Genomic DNA, 17881 nt, shown 5'->3' with positions numbered 1-17881 from the left:
GACATACACACAAACGCTGTAGTGAGTGGGTTGGTCTCAAGAGGGAAACTGACTGACAACACGATGCTTATTTTGACGTGCGCTATGGGAAACGTGCCCTTTCTTCAAGTTTTCAGAGGTCAGGAGAGGAAGTTTAGGGTGTCTCGTTGGCTCGTAGCTAATGGCATGTTCTATGTCAAATGTGACACCTCACTTTTCTGTAGTTTTTCAGGTTTACAATAATATAATGTCTGAGTACAGGAGGGGTAAATGAAGGCTGCTGTGCTATAGAGTGAGGCAGGAACGAGTCCTAAAACCCAGAAGTGAGTTAGCATTTTACCCCTTCCGATTCCCTTGTCAATGGGATTTCTCCATAGGATTATGGAAAATAGCTCGAAATAAGAGACGGATCACGTTGTGTTGAACGACATTAAATAATCAGCAGTAACCCCAATGGTGATTTTTGAAGAGTTTACGTGTCTGAAAAACAAGGGTTGTTCACAAGTGGCTGAATAGGATTACAGAAGTTGTCGAGGACGTTGTACGTCATGACGCCGAACACGTAAACACACGTTAGCTCATCTTTGTAAAACTACGTCAGACTGGTAATTGAAACAGCCATGACTTGTAGTTAAACTCAGTGTGGCTAAAGCTTTGTTAAAATATGCAAGCACGTGAAAGTCAGTTGAAACCATCCTAAGTTAGCGTGACGTTGAAGTCGTGTGGCCCTGCTGTACTCGTCTGTAGTTTGTTCATAGCATAACTTAAGCATTTTGCTTTTGTCGATTAAATTCATGATTAGAACATTTGAAAAGTAGGGTAGACATGTGATGATTATCCGGCTATCCGATTTATCAAACAGGTTTGTTTTCCACAGATCTTATTTTTTACAATATTAAAAATCCTATGGAGAAATCAAATTGCTTTTTTGTTGAGGGAACCAATGCGCAGCTTACTTCTGGGTCGGCCTACAAAAATATGTCATCCCTGCACCACTCTATCTCGAGTTGGTTTAAAGGTATACAAGTGTTTCTCGAGATGAGACCACAGAACCCAATTGGACACACCACTTAGCTTAATGGCAGGCTGACATGAGAGGAACCAGTGTAATGTGTGACTGCTGGATGTCACGGCGCTGTGAGCTCAGAGTCCTCCACACTCATGCATAACACTGAGATCAGTGTCTCATATTATATGAGACACATTCAACATTTGGCCTCTGCATAGGCCTTTAATATCTATGATAAGAAAGACATTTAAAACATATGCTAAGCCTTTAAGATGAATTTGGCTAAAACATTTGGTTTCGACTAGACATATAATGTGTGAACTTAGAGCTTTTGAAATGAAACTAAAACATTTAAATTCATTTGTCTGGTATGTTTGTATCAATTCAAGCCCATTTTATTTATTTATATAATTAAATGGGCTCAGACAGTGGCAGCAATTGCCTTCTTGATCTTGAAACTATTTTTATTGCAGCTAAATGTTGTTTGAGATTCAATTGACAAGAACAGGGGCCGTTATTACTGTTGCACCATGTGTCGAGTATGCATGTTCTAAATGGAGGAAATAGAAATGAGGGAAAAACCTAAAAAAAATAGAGACAGGCAGTAAAAAATATCAAAGTTTTGGCAGCATTTCAATTGAAAGCAGCTTGTCTTGCCTCTGGGTTGTGGTGGCCTTAAAGGGCCAGTATTGAGCTTTGGCTAGAGTTACTGCTTTACCTACCAGAAATATTCCAGTGACACACTTTAGCATCTGCCTAACAGCTGTATTACAGTGTATGCCAATACCCAGTGACCTATGCCCCTGAAACAAAACTATGTTGCAGTGATTTCAGAAGGCTTGAGCAACACGCCTGCAGGCTTTATGATGCTGATCTTTACTGCATTGTACGTTGAGTGAAAAAAGATAATAGTTCATAAATATGATAAATTAGTGGTAATGTATATTTGTTTTTGTATTTTGAAGACAAACTTAATGTGGGCCTACTTGATTTCACCTAATCGTCATGCTTCACAGTAACCATGTACAATTAATTGTAGTGTCTTAATTACAAAAGAAACAAGCTCCTTTAATTTCATTTATATATTTGTAGAATTGCCAGCTCAGTTAGTTGTGACACTAAACACACTCAGACGTTCAGATTTCAGGCCACCATAGAAATGTGAAATTCAGAGTGTGATCGTGTGAAAACACCCAAAGTCTTGTAAAAGAGGAAGTGGGGGGGGGACAACCCTCTTTAACAGAACAGCTAACCTCATGCTCAGATATTCCATCGATGATCTCGGAGACCTCGTGCTCACTGCGAGCTGCAGACGAGGTCAGCCCGCCTCCTCTCTGCCCAACACGGCTGCACAAGGAAAAACACAGAAGCCGTGTCACTCAAAACTACCCACAAGCCCCTGTAACTGAGCGAGCTGCACCATACAATGAAACAAAGCAAGTGTCTATAATGAGAGCAGTAGCCAGCCAACAAGTCAGAGGACTTAAGTCATTTCCAGAAATCAAATGCACTTGAGATGTAAGATCAGTTCAAAACGTGCAGTACATAAGTGAAACATTTCAGCTTTGCAGTGTAGAGCTATTCATTTATTTTTCATTTCGGACTGGTTTGGCAATCAGCGCACGTTCTATTTTTGAATAGAATAACGGTATAACCTCACCTCTGCATGCGCTCCTGGAGCTCTCTTTGCTTGCGGATCTCTGGGAACTGTTTCTCGTAGTACTCGCGCACCTTGCTCTCCTTGGCTCGGCGCCGTGGGTTGCTTTCGATACGATCCACCTTCTTCTCCCAGGCTTCCATCAGCTGGTCATAGCGCTGGCAAAATTTCTGTTCCTAAAGCACCGAAGAAAGAACATATCAAACCGTGGCAGATCAACATCAAAACTATCTGCCTCAGTCTTCCCTTTGATCTCAGAAAACTAAATGAATGCCTTATTACTAAGGAAGCACAATTAAAGCGTATTCAAACAGTCACAGATGAAGCGAGACATCCCCCAAAGCGCACAGTGATATTTGAGAGGATCTGATTTTTGTTTTAATAATTATTTTCAGTGATCTGCTTTTTTGTTTCACGCCGTGAAGTTCTACAGATTCAGGGGGGGCATTGTGTTATGTCGGTATTCTTTGGGGAGTCTGGCCTTGGGCCAGGGTGCTGGCAGACAGCAGCCCAACGTTTTCCCATCTTCCTCGTAGGCCGGCTATAAAGCAGACCATTAAACCCGGAGGAGACACGGCCCTCAGAAGGCTCATAAACCACAAGGGGACTCTGCCCACAAGGAGCTCCCTACCCCACTTAGAGAGAGAGAGAGAAGACTGGAAACTCGCCCACGACTCGGGCTTTGATACAGGTGCTGCATTTGAGCTGTCCTTTTTGTCCTCATATAAACTTGCAATACATAATGACTGTAGGAGGTTATTTCTGGCACAAGGGTTGGAAGTGGTTGGAAAAAAAACAATTTCCTACTTGTGGACAGATGCACATTTTTATAGCAAAACTTGATGTGCACTAATGATTTTCTTTCGAGGCAGTTAATTTTTAAGATGCCTGCCTAGCTCTAGCATCACCCCATTGATCTCTGCTTTATTTATAGTCATGCTCTTTGGCTCAGTCTCCCTCAATCACTGGCAGGCAAGAGCGCAGACCAACGCTGTACAATGCTCATTATCAGGGGCTGGCAGGGAACGCAACCGATTTGAGTCGGGTTTGTTTTTTTCTGATGACCGTGTGAGAACATTTATTTTGTTTTTCAAAAGCGATGGCTTCCCCAGGGCACAGTGAGAGCACTGACAACAGATAATGCCCAGAGTCTTATTCCTCTTTGTTTTTTTCCTAAAATGGACACTCACTTCAAGGAGCAGCTGGCCCAGTTTCACACTAGTCATCCGTCATGGGCCAAGTCCCAACAGAGAGTCAGAAATGTGGAGTTCTTTACTTACCCACTGCTTACGAGCATGATTTCTCCGCTTGAAGTACAAGATGAGCTTCTTCCTCATCGCCTGGTTTCTAAGAGGGTCAAAAAGAGAGGCATAGAAAGGAAAACAACCAGGTGAGGACATTCATAAAAACGATCAATAATAGTAGACGCATAATAAAATCTAAGTATGTGATGTTCTCAACATTCTCTGTTACACTTTCTCTACCCTCTGCTTTCTCCGCCTCATTTTTCTGCCCAATAAACAAACAAAAACCACACACACACACACACACTCACGCGGACACAAACAATGTCTGTCCTTGTATGTCACCGCTCGATAAACCCAAACTTGCTTCTGGGTGGAAAGGACAGCGAGGTGAGCCAAACTTATAAAACTTGTCTGTGCAGGGAACAGCCAGCCACATCGCCTCAGATAAAGGTCAGGGCCAGTAATCTCCTTAGGCGGCCACTCAAGTTTTTCTCTTTCTGTGCTGCAAGACACAATTTTATCCCTGACACTTAATCTGTCAGTTGTAAGGTCACGTTCCCCGCTGATTAATGTCATCTTATTCAACATCAGTCACTTCAGCGGAGCCGCTGGGTACTTCAGGTCACAGGCGAGGATGGGGAAAACTTTACTGATGGTATGATAGTGTGTAAACATTTTAAAAGAAGCATGATAAGATTCAGGATCTAGAGCCTAGGGGGTTCAAAGTAAGTTTAACCTGGTCTGCCAGATGTTTCTAAGAAAACTGTTTGTTTATTAAAAACATATTCTATTTCCTGTGACCTAGGAAGTGTTTTTAAATATGCAGGACAGCTAACTATTAATTACTCTAGTATCATTTGCATCTTCATAATACAATACAAGAATGCAATGGGGGTTTGCTTCTGGCCTGGGGCCCACCATTAAGGTCCAGATGTGGCTCTCCAGGGGAAAAATAGTTTGGGCACTCCTGGTGGAGAGGGATAAACACGCAGGATGACCCATTCTCCATTTCCCAAACATGTTATCTGCAATAACAAACCCCAACTCAATCCAAACAGTCCTAACCTCCAACCTACATAAACACTCCCACACAAACAAACACACACACCGGATTGAGCCAAGCCATTGCATCAGGAAATATGAATACTGCCATGTCCAGCTAGGTACTGTGGATGTCTACTCTAACTGTGGCATATTATGGCTGAGAATAAACTTAGTATGAAAAAATCAGCCTGATGGATTAAACCTTTCAAGACAAAGATGGCATTGTCCTCAGGACACCAGATGGCAAAGGGAAAGATTAGTAGCCCTGAACCCTACGGAAAGGTTTGCTTTGTCCTGCTCTAAGCCTGTGCCACTTCTGAGATATCAGAGAACACTGTAATTTGGTATAAACCCCCAAAAACATAATGCCTAGGAGATTAATACACGGACATGTGACAGATGCTCCGCAGTGGCACATCAAACTAAAATCTATGTATGCTCTAGATAGCATATGCAAATGATATGTATATCATTGTGGTGATAATGATTTATGAACAGCTGAGTGTCAGGGGCGGTGTGCAGGAGATGCTGAGCAACCCGCAGAGCAATTGGTACTCAACTATCCCAGCAGGGATGAGTGCCAAGGTTATCAAAACGGTGTGCGAAACAAAGAAGTCAATTGTGCTGGCTCATAGCGACGCAGTGGTATTTAATAACACACACACACACACACACACACACACACACAGGGAGAGAGGAGAGTTTCCAGTTAATTGCTTTGAGGCAATAATACTGATCAAACGGTGCAGGGATCAAAAGCAGTGACGACAGAGCAGTGTGTGGCGAAGAGGTCGGACACATCTTGTGGTACACCGCTGTGCCAAAACCACAGTGCCAACGGAGGAGACCAGATATTATAACCCTCGCGCAGCCCTTTGATGTGCCTCAGTGAATTACGCTTCTTAAAAGATTACAGAGCCTCATTGAGAGGCATGGCAATGCCCCGCTACGCTCTGCACTCTCCTGACTATTGAAAGGCATACTGCTGTCAATATTTAATGTCATAATATTAAAACATTTGATCAATATTTGTAGCCATCTCAGTGCTTTTTCAGAGGCCAAAGCTATGGTCACTATGTTTGTTTTACTTATGAACATGTTCTTTCAGTAGGAAGGATGTGCCGCATTGTTTTTGGCAACAATACATAATCAGAATAAAAGCAATGTGGCTTACAAACAGTGCATGTCCTTTTCCATAAGGTTTTTGCATTATTGTTACACAGTAGATTTAACTCAGTAAATGCATCATTGTGCACATTTACTGCAGTAAATCCAAAGTTTATATAATGACACATTTCACTACTCCCTCTGAAATGCCATTCTTTGCAATCTGCCAACAAGGGGAAAGGGGGAGTTGAGGTGTGGGGGGTGGAGACAAGTGGCAAGTCACTCTCACAGAAGCGTTATACAGAGAACCGATAGTTGCTAAGGCCCTGAGTTTCACTTTCTACCAGTGATAGTTTTTGAGTTTAAAGGGAATTTCTAAGTGCAAGGATTGGTTATGAATGGGTTCAGAGTTTGATTTAGTTGAACACAAACAGTGATCCTTTGTCAGTACAATCAATAACGGGCCACGTGTGGCACAGGGCCTTTGTCATTACCCAGGGAATTAGAGTTGTTGATTGAATAAAACTGCTGTTCAATTTTCAAGAGCATCAGGACGGCATTTGGAAGCTTCCCGAGCGCTGCGGGCATACGGTTTGACACAGAATGGTGTCCTTCAGGCATGATTAACGGGGATAAACTGACAAGCATGCCACAGCTGCTCAAGGCTCCGAGTAAAAGTTGCACTCCTGAATAACTGTTCCTTGTATGCAAGTAGTCGACAAAAGCAGCGGGTCACACGGCGTACCGAGAGGATGTTGCTTACTGGACTTAATGACACGTATCCAACAGCCATAATAACTGGATATTAGAGATATATTTACGTGTAGTCATTGCAGTGACAGACTTACATTTTGATGTTCTCATGGTACTGCTTGGTATCAGAAGGCTGATTGTACAGAGGCTGCAACACAAGAAAGAACAACACACATCAGACCCTCAGACAATTCCAGTTGTGCGACAGATAATTAATGAACAGACGACAAAAAGACGGTACACGTCCTCTAGATCTCTGCAATATGATTCTGACCGAGCCCTGGAATACTGGAGGACTCAATGTTTAAAAAATGTTTGAGTGACTGCCTGCCTGAAGCTCAATAACCCTTTCATATTAAATGAAAATAGAATACTCAAACTGAATATCTTCAAGGATTCAGATCCTGTTTTTGTGGAGCATCTGACAAGGTCCCAAACAGTGACTAGTTTCAGAGAACATTCTGATCAAACTCAATGTTTGTGTGTTTGACATGAGGATGGAAGGACAGATATACAAACAAACAAGTAGTCTGGGAATTGGTTTGACAATTTTGCAAAGTTGGGGGTCTAAGTCTTTATGGGTTTGGGTAAAAGCGGCATTTACCGGAGCACTCGTAGTAATCGTGTTTAATTGCCTAGGTACTGTAATCATTTTATTTTACTTTATCCTCGTTCCAAAAAGCCTTGCATCTAAGAACTCGTTCATGGCATCTCCCAAGCATCCCCTACTTCAATATGTTCTCAAGTGTCAACATTGCAAGAACATGAGCAGGAAGAAAGATAGATACATACGACGTTAAATCTCCGGTCTCCACTCACCAGTTCCACCCTGGGTCCCAGTCCCTCCAGTATCCTGTGAGCCTCTTCTGCCTTTTTCTGGTAAGGGAACACAAACAGAAGTAGTACATTAGCCGGCCGCCTGCACCTCTGCCATCACCACGGCAACGCTGTGATCACCGAGGCTACACCACTGCTCCCTGGATGGACGGCTGGCTGGATGTAAGGATGGATGGAGAGATGGGTGCACCGGCTATAATTAGAGCTTTTAACTCACGCTGGGCAAAGGCTCCTTGCCTCAGCTCCCTTTTTTCCTCTCCCAGAAAAAATAATAATATATTACTCACCTCCCCTGAGCAGAAAAGAGGAAGGGAGAATGAGCAGGCAGGCAGAAAAAGCAAGTGGGAGTGGAATAGAAAGTGAGTGGGAGAGGTAGAGCAAAAAGAAACAGGAAAAGGAGGGGGGGCTAAAGGGCTTTGGTGCTCCTCTCAAAAGAGAGATCTGATGAAAGACAGGGAAAGCTCTCACCTTCAGCTCACTACCTACAACAATAAGCCGCTTAAACTAACTAACTAAACTCCTGGCAGGGACCGTAAAGCAGGAGACGCGAGGTGTTGGGGCATGAAGCCGGGCAGCAGGAAAACTCCCATTTTTGGATGACCTCTCTGCAGCTCCATACGTTTATATTTAGCTCCAGCAGACAAATGTGTGAGCAGTGTCCCAGGCTACCCCTCGCGATGTTCGCTCAACTCTTTTCCTTATTCCACTCGGTACTCCCTCCACGCTTCATTGATCAAACTGACCCTCCTTGGTGACACGCCACATGCTCTGTTGCTTTCCATCAGTGGCCGCGCGGGGAGACCGGCAGGACTGACACATTTCGCAGACAGGGTGGAAGTACAGTGAAGGGAGGGTCGGATGGAGAGGAGGATTTTAGGAGGTGAGAACAGAGACAGGAGCAGCCTGTGTGTGTGTGCATGTCAACCTTTACTCTTCACCACCCACAATGTCATGCTGCTTCCTTTCACTCCGTCTTCACTGTCGCGAGGACTTGGGTGTAAGAGCCCAGAGGAGCTCACGCATAAAGCTTAACTCGACTTTTAACTCAATCACCGCTCGAGTGAAGCTAAATGACATGGCACCGGTTTGATAAGTTTAACAAAAACATTGAAAAACATTTTACAGGTGCTGGAGGAAAAATCTAACTTAGGGGAAGAATCAGATAAAAGATCCGTATTTTCAGGCATTGTGAAATCTTCAGACCTTTAACAGTGCCTGAAAGACATTTCTGTTAGACCAAAAATGTTGCACAATTAAAAAAGCTGGGAGTTTTTAAGACAGTGTGCAGATCTTTGTCTGATTCTTGCTCCAGTTTCAAAGTACCCTGTGCATTTTCAGGGCAAAACGAGGCACTGAGGATTTATGTGTGCACGTATTGTATTGACATCCAAATGAAAACAGTAACATGACGCCGTTATCCTCCCTTAACCTGTTTTGCATTCATTTCCTCTTGCCTGCTGCTTCCTCACTAGTGAGTAGGTGTAACAGGCTGCACAGGATTGATTCAGAGAGCTTGCTCACTACAAGAGCACTTAATGAACAGCAATTATTAAAAACCAGCCTCCCGTCCTCGGGGAGTAGGACAGGCTCAAGGATTTCTCTTCTTTCCTTGGCTGTAATATCAAAAGCAGATTTGCAAACAACACTGCATGATACCGACCTCAAAAAGAGAGGGGGGGGATGGATGAGGTGCATCTTTATAGTACTACCTTTAACCTGTAGGAGCGTGGGTCATTACAAAGACAGAGCTGGCATCAGCACAAGACCCGAGCAGAGCTTCATTACTTCAGTAACGCCCCCCTGTGGTGACACACAGAAGTGCTGCTCTGTGCCATTATGAAAAGTAACGCTTAGCAACGGCACTGTTGCACATGACGCCTGCAGCCAATAAGACGTGTTCCTCAGCGGATCATATGATGCTTGAAAATGGTGGAGAAAACTCAAGGCAGAACTATGAAAATAGTTAAAATAACAACAAGGAAAACTGAATAGAAAAAAGAAAGTGCCACAGGGCCGTACAGGCAGACATGAGGATTTAGCAGAGCTCCACAGAATTAGGATAATGCAGGCTCAGAGGGGGCTGTCTTCTCTTGTGCTTATATCCATGACAGCCATGTCCCAAATATGAGAGGAGTGAACCTGAGTTGAGCCATCCCCGGGGTTTGACAATGGGCTGTCGCTAGAGATGGGGCTGTAACCCTGCCTGGTGACACTGAGCCCAGAGGGGACAGATGACACCGGAGTGACACCGACTCCAAAAGCCGTGCTGATGCTGGGGTAATTACAGGCAGGTGCTATAACACAGAAAAGCACTGGAAATGTGCACAAATAGAAACACACAATACTTGACCTATAACATTCAGCTTTAAAGTAACAACATTATAGGATTTACACATCGAAACTAAATACGGCTCATCAATTAAATCAATGTTTTATTTAAGATGGCAACAAATTCTTCCTCAAAGAAATTAGGATGCACGGCACGCAATGTGGGATTAACCTGATATGTACATTTCTCTTGTACTTGTTTTAATGTAAGTTCAATTCTAAAAGTAGTCAAGAACAATGGAATAGTAAATAGAATTCAATATATTTGTGTCGTGTCAAAGTGCGATGGGAGCAGATGTCATGATATCAATTAAGAATTAAATATTTAAAAGAATCTATACAAGTGGATAAGTAAATGCTATTGTGTTCCTGCAGCGCTGTACTTAGAGTGAAACTAGAAAAAAGCTGAACAAACAGGTTAGGTCTAGAGAGAGAGAAAGAGAGAGTGCGAGAGATAGAACGGTCAGGAGGGCAGGCAGTAGGCCAGATTACATCCTGCCAGTCAGGGGGGAAGTAAAAAGTGTTACAGAGGTCAAGCTACATTGTGGCGTAATCCATGAGACATTGTTAAACTTCCAGCCTTTCAAATAAGTCTTGAGTAACGCACAACGTCCTGCAGTTGCATTCAAGTGCTGTGGTTGAGCGGAGCCTGATGACAGTAGTGTTGGTGAAGGACACTCCCTATGCTGCGGTGTCCCCTTCACAGAGGTCTTCTCCGGGCATCATGCTGTTTATCTTGGCACATCTGTTCAGCTGTTAGGGATTTAGTGTCTTGCTCAATGACACTTGTCATGCAGGGTGACTGTTTGCTTGCCAACACAAAATAGGTTCTCCATTTTCAGCATAATTTTCTCTACACACTTCTTCAGGAAAAAAAAGTGTTAGAGAAGCTGTTCAAACCTTGAAGAGTTATTTTCCTTTTAACTGTAACATTATTCCTTGTTTCCCATAGGGAGATTGTTCAAAGAACAGCGTGAGGAGTTCCCTGCTTTAAATGCTAATTCCTTAAAAGGGAGACTTGTGCATTCCACCACTAGGGGGACTGAGAGCACTGAGAATCATTATCTGCTTCAACTACAAAGCATTGCTGTAGATAATGATTGTTGTGAGTAGGACTCAGTTTACACTAACACATGATCTCCAAACTGCTGTTTTTCTTCTGTGCAAGAATAATGAAGTCGCTATACTTGCATAGGTTATAAAAGGCAAAGAAGTGTGTTTCTGTGTATAAACATGTGATTCATCATGCCAGCTGACCTTTAGTGGCTTATTCTGTTAGGCAAGAGTCCTGCCTTTCCTGACAGTGAGGAGGGGGGGGGCTCAGGTAGGAGATGAATCCTCTGTGACACTCTGCTTTTGTTGACAGGGGCTTTAGAGGATTAACCAGGTAAACGGAAATGACAGAACACCAAGAAAAAAAACGTCCTCTGCAGGCACACGTCAGTCTCTCCAGAGCCCCAGCTTTCTGCTCAGTATTACACACACTTCAAGAGAAATGTTGCTATTGTCCAAGAAATGCAATGAAAGTGGTCAAATATCTGGATAATTAAAAGCTGCATTTACCATCATAATGTCTGACTACTAGCATCTCTTTTCTTGACATTAGACGCGGCAGTGGCTTAGTCTGTAAGGGCTTGGACTGGGGTCCAAAGGGTCGCCAGGTCACGTCCCGACTGGACCAAAAAAAATGGAGTGAGCTGGTAGCTGGAGAGGTGCCAGCTCTCCTGCATGTGTGGTTGTGTTTGTGCATGTATATCATCTGTGCATGTATCCTCCCTGTGTGTAAACCTTACAGAGTGGGGAAAGAAATGTCCCTGTAAGGGATTAATAAACTATATCTTAATATATAGCAGGCAACAGAGAAAAGAGCGCGGATGTCACAGCCTGACTTAGTTTAAATGTTATCTTGCATCATCTAAGTGGAACAACAGTGAAACCAAACACCTAGCTCTCTCACTCTGACTTCTTTGTGGTAACACACTGCATATGTGATGCAAGTGAAACCACATTCCGATGCAAGGTCATTCAGTCTGGAGTGGTGGGCCACAGATCGAGTGTCTGGTGTGTATGCATGTGTGTGTGCTGCACTGACCCTGTTCTCATCGTAGATGATCTGCACCAGGCTGCGGTGCTTGGCCTCGCTGGGTGGCGGTGAGATCGGCCGCTCTGGCTCGTGTGGCTTCGCAGCCTCCTCCTCCAGCTGTTGCTGTAACACACACACACACACACACACACACACACACACACACACACACACACACACACACACACACACACACACACACACACACACACACACACACACACACACACACACACACACACACACACACACACACACACACACACACACACACACACACACACACACACACACACACACACACACACACACACACACACACACACACACACACACACACACACACACACACGACGGTTAACACTTAACAAATCCAAAAAGGGCCCCCATCCAGTTCCTGTTGTTAGGTCATAGAGTGTGTGTTACATCAACCGTCCCCACCCCCAGCACTCCAGCAGGGATGAGACTAACCGTTCTATTAGCCGTAATAGCTATTAACTCCCGAGGGCATAGTTAATCAAAGAGTTACTACAACAGCCTGTAAACAAAGCCAGTGCCTGCTGTGTGGCTGGAACATCCAAGGAGAGAGAATTAAGGGAGGGGGACAGAGAAGGAGACAGTAAAAGCAAAGTTAGAGAGGAAAATGTGGGAAATAAACACCAGATAAATACTAGAAATAGCAGTGTTGCTCTAATTTACAAACCAGCCTGGCATGCAGACAAACGTTATTTGGAGAGTCCAGCCCAGAAACGGTTAATTTTAGTAATTACTGTCCACTGTGAACAAAGCAAAGAGACCCTCAGCAAGTAAGAATTAGTTTGGCGGGAAGTAAAAGCCAGAATCTGGGGAGATGCCTTTATGTTCAACTGCCAATCATGTAGAGTTCAGTCATGGCGTCTTTGTCCATCAATCCTCTCTCAAAGGTGTTCAGACAGAAGAGAGGAAACGCCATGATTGACGCTCAAAGCACATTTACATACATCTATGATAGCAGTTTGATGAAGAATCGAAAACATATATATATATTAAAAATTACGTTTCATCCAGATGTTGAAATGGTGTTTAAGGACTAGTCAGGATCAACAATCCTCTCCACTGAAGCATCTCAAAAAGAAGCTCATAGAGGTAGCCTTTTCCTTCTGCTTGTGATAATGGCAGGTAATAATAATGCATTTAAATACTTAAAATGTGTATTTACATATTTACATATAAATGTGGGGGTTTTTTATCATTCATTTTTTATTGCATCATCAATCTACAAAGCAGTACACTATACAATCCAGGTTGCACAACATCTTGGATTAATTCAATCCCTCTACCCTACACCCACCCCCCACTAACATCACTTTTAATATTATTACCTTTTTTAAGCACTGATACTTATCATATCCAACTGTAAGCAAAAATGATACGATCAACCTTATGTTTTTGAAAACCACTAGTAAATAAAACAATAAATTAGACCTTTATAAAATACATTTCTGACCTGATGTTAAAAAAGAAATCACAATCAAGGAGCATAACTTTTAAAGCTACCACAAAACTCCCAGGCAGAAAAAGCAGACACTATTTGCGACATTGGGGAAAAAAACGTTGTCATCTCAATTTGCCAGAAAATGTTTGCCTCTCAGTCGCGTCGGAGACAGAAGCGGAGTACGTTCAGATGTAACTAGCTGCCTGGAGTGTCAGAGTGGCGTGCATATAGCTGATCTACAGTTAAGTCAGCCCCTCCCTCTCATCTCCTGTCAGGGGCTTAAGAAGGGGGCAAGGTAGCCTCCAGAGAAACCACATGAGAGTAGAGCAAGATGGATCATCATGTGCCACGAAAGGCCGGGATAAGCATCTGGTGAGGGGAGACATTCCCATTGAGACCCCCCCCTTTCCCTCTCCAAACCCACCGCGGAGTAAAATAAAATAAACCAGCCATCCTGAGATTGGCTGACGTGACACAGGCTGACAGTAACCTAAGCCCTAACCCCCGCCCTCTCACTCACTCTGCCACAACTCTTTAAATAAAGTTTTACCGTGCCACTTCATTCGTCCAGATGTTTTAATGCTTGAAGAGGGCCGGACTGTAAAAGAAAGAAAGAAATACCCAGAAACATTGCGTTGGTATTGAGCAAGGTTGAGGGTTTGATTAATGCTTGTAAGCAGCAGAGCTTAGCCCTGCAATGATTTACAAATTCAACCTGAAGGTTGGAATCAGATATTTGGATTTATTTTGGTTCCTATTGCAATTTGGAAAAGGACCCAGATTAATTATATACCAAGTCTCTTTCAATGACAAGAAGCGATGTTCAAAACAAATTACTGGACGACAAAATAACCACTTTGCATTTGTTATTTCTCCAACAAATTGTTAGGTACTTAAGAGAAAAAAATAACCACTCAGTGAGTTTTTCTGAAGTTCAACCCGGTCAGGCTTTCTTTCGTATCAAACCAATAGCTTTATATAGAAATGAGAGGGAGGGGGGGATGACAACTGCATAGTTTAATGATTAAGAATAATATCACTTTGAGATGAGCCGGAGAACAAGCCATATAGCTGCCATTTCAAATCAGCCTTAAGCTATTTCTGAATGCTTTTTCTAATATTAACAATAATAAACACAGTGTTAACTGCACGCATGGTGGGGGAGGGAGTCGGGGAGGAAAAGAGGAGCTCGAGCATGGCAGACGGCCAAAAGGGAGACAGTGCAGCAGGGATATGAGTGGTTTAGCAGTCACAAAACCTCAGCCATAATCCACTGGGGAAGCTCTTATTTATAGCCTGATATATTTTTAACCTACTTTTTCTCCTAAATAAAAAGCTGAAGACAAAAGGGGATGCAGCTGCCTGGGGGAGTGCGTGTGAAGAATTGTGGAACATTGAGCAAGAAAACAGCTCCAGATTCTGAGCGCAGCGATTACAACACAGAAAAGTGTGTTCAAGACTTTATTGCACTGGTGCCAACTGGAGCCTGGCAGGGAAAGCCACTTTGGAAAACCACACATGAACATTTAAAAACAAGCCACACGATGCCTGAGAGAAAAACTAGCAGAGATGCCAGCAGTGGTGAAGGCTGCTACAAGCATGACGGATAAAAGGTACCTCACTGTGCTTTTAGGCATCCTGCCTGGTCCAAATATGAGCAATATGCACATGAAAGAAACATCCCAGAGAGCTGTCTACTGACATTTCTTCACTGTCACACAGTTTTCTAAACACAGGCTTCTCAATGCGAGAAACTAAGGCTGCCCCGTTTTGAAAAACATTAAGTTGTTGGTTTTCCTTGTTGATGTTGCAATGTTTAACCCATTCCTTATTAATCAGTCTGTACATTTCATGACCCACCCTGCAAGACCGCGTGGCCGCAGTTGTCCCTGCAATCCGTGCATGACTACTGTGAACGCAGCATCAAAGCGTGTGTACAGTCTAAGCAACTACTCCTTAAAACCCGAGCAAAGTTGAAGGGTCATCCTTGCCACCTGCCAACTGCTGTTAAAGGGGTAAGCCCAAAATGTAGGCAAAACATGCTGGCAAAACTAGTCAAATTTAAGGAAGAGATATAAATGTGTTGTATAAATCAATTCCAACGCAAAATCCATCGACAGCTGTACAGCACAGAACCTCTCCACAGAGAAAATCCAACTTTAACTGAGGGTTACTGCATGCATCTGGTTCTGTTGTAATAAGGACATCCATACACACACACATAGAAACACAACATTGGTTATCACACACTCACTCACTCACTCACACTGACACATCTAGACATTGTGTTGCACGTGTTACAGCATAGGTTTTTGAAGTGAGAGGCAGGCTCCCAGGATGTCTCCAGTTTCAAGTGCGGTCAGTTAATGGATGTGAAATACTGTTATATTAGTTATCGAAATTAGATCACATCAAATAGCCTAAATATGTGTGATTTGGTTAAAGAAAAAGATCGGGGATACAGAAGTTTCACTGTTTCCCCCGTACTTTAGCTGCATTCTGCAATCTCTCAACAGAGCAAATCGAGCCGAACCTTAGGGGTGCTAACCTGTTTCTTGCGAAGCTTGCAGATCTGCTGCTCCACCATGGTGATCTCCCTGTCCACGCGGTCCATGTTCTGGATCAGCTCCTCCTTGGAGAACCGAGCTGGCACCAGATCCAAATCAGGGTCCATATGGACCGGGCTCACAGGGGAGATGGGCTCCAGCTTCCCCATGGAGCTGCCGCGGTCCTACAGACGCACAGGGATAAAGGTGACATGATAAGAACGTGATGATCCATTTTACACTCAGAAAAGCATTAGTCAAACACAATTAACATGTGTTATTAAAATCAGAAGTGAGTGAGGACAAAGGGCAGTATTTCTAAATGAATGTTCCATGTGGTATGCAATGCGATGTTTGGATAAAACTGATTCTAAACGGCAGGTCAGAGGGATTAACTTACTCAGTGCACCCTCCTCTCCTGTTAAACACTTCCCTCATTAAAAGGCCTAGAGGTTACACTACAAACACCATCCAATCACAGTGTGTGTATCTTTTGGTAAGGTGACAGACATGATCTTTCCAAAATGACTGAATACTCTGCCGATTATGACCTTAACCAAACCCTTCGATGTTTGGTCAACACCTTGTCCACGGTGTCATTTGTTTGGCTTTATAAATAAAGATATCATAACACACATTGGATGTTCAGATAAACAAATATAACCCACTCTTCGTCAGGATTTTACTTTCTAAAAACTTGCCACATTAGTAGAAAAAAGAGAATAGCTCCTGGCATGGCTCAGTTTTTTATAAAATGACATCCTTGTTGCTGTGTCACAGTTCAGCAGGCCAGAAATGTGTCTCCAAAAATGGTGGTGATGTTAAACCAAATATCCCTATACTATTTCAGTGCGGTCCAAAAGGATTTCATGAGCGTCAAAGTTTCAAAAAGGTAACATTATTATAAGTTTCTATGACATGTAATTCCTTTCACTAATTCAGTTGTGGCCCCAGTTGTCTTTTGGCAGCGATGTGTGTTGTTTTGTTTTTACTCTTGCCACTTTGTTCTACTGCAAACTCAAGGACAGAGTGGTGTGTGCTGATGTTTAGAGGGTGTGTTTGACCATGAGGGGTTTGATGGTATGTAGTAGAGTGCATTAGGGCCGATAGTTTTCCCTCTGGTCTGGTGCCCTACACTGTCCTCTGCTCTTGTCAGCAGGACAGCAGCACATCAACAGCTCCTCCACCTGTGACAGAGTGTGAAAAGGTCACAGGCCAATCGCTAAGCCCATGGCCGGGCACAGCTTATATCTTTTAATGCCCTCGGCGACCCCGGTCACATTTAGAACATTCCTCTGCATGATGTCTTGGGCTGTGCATGCATCAGGTTTTTTTATTTTAATTACCCCTGGGTGTTGTAGCATGTGTGTGTAAATGTGTTCTGTTTCATAAGCGCTAAGTCACGTCGTCTTAAGGGGAAGCATTCCAGGCAACACTTAAATAAAGCCGTAGACATCCTGTTTTCCCGCTAAGAGGTGCATCTAAGTTCAACGGTCCCTCTCGCTCGGGCATCAGTCCCGCTCTTATGCAGTACACAACAGCAGGCGCACAACACCACTAAAACTGAGGGGACTGGGGTTAGATATTCTAAGGTTTAATGCTGAATGTTATCATAAAAAATTCATATTAACCAGAGATAATACAACTGAAATAAAGAGTGGGACTTGTGTCTGTGGGGCTCTATGGTCCAAACAAGATCACTTGTCTGATATGAACTTCTTTAAAAAGCAGGAACTAGTGTAAGCAATGCTTGTGTTGTTCTTTTGCACACTTACAGCTCCAGAAAAACACCACTGCAGCATTATCAGGTTCTCTGG

At 43.3% G+C, this 17881-nt stretch overlaps 1 protein-coding gene across 5 annotated transcripts in view; it reads right to left on the bottom strand.

Annotated features, from left to right (window-relative positions):
- ncor2 (nuclear receptor corepressor 2) overlaps positions 1-17881 on the bottom strand; it is an 83341-nt gene that overhangs the window by 36870 nt on the left and 28590 nt on the right. For 4 of the 5 annotated variants that reach the window (XM_063896980.1, XM_063896977.1, XM_063896982.1 and 1 more), the window contains exons 5-11: positions 16067-16249; positions 12054-12167; positions 7616-7672; positions 6892-6944; positions 3926-3992; positions 2649-2821; positions 2242-2335 (exon numbers count right to left, since the gene is read on the bottom strand). In XM_063896980.1, the coding sequence (XP_063753050.1) occupies positions 2242-2335; positions 2649-2821; positions 3926-3992; positions 6892-6944; positions 7616-7672; positions 12054-12167; positions 16067-16249 (741 nt within the window). Of the gene's footprint in view, positions 1-2241; positions 2336-2648; positions 2822-3925; positions 3993-6891; positions 6945-7588; positions 7673-12053; positions 12168-16066; positions 16250-17881 lie in introns of all 5 variants that reach the window. The other variant, XM_063896978.1, reaches the window with a different exon arrangement.

The sequence above is a fragment of the Eleginops maclovinus genome, chromosome 12, assembly GCF_036324505.1.
Source record: "Eleginops maclovinus isolate JMC-PN-2008 ecotype Puerto Natales chromosome 12, JC_Emac_rtc_rv5, whole genome shotgun sequence".
In the NCBI taxonomy this organism is placed as follows: Eukaryota; Metazoa; Chordata; class Actinopteri; order Perciformes; family Eleginopidae; genus Eleginops; species Eleginops maclovinus.
The sequence above is the reverse complement of the archived record's forward strand: the minus strand, read 5'-3'. Positions and strand labels throughout refer to the sequence as shown.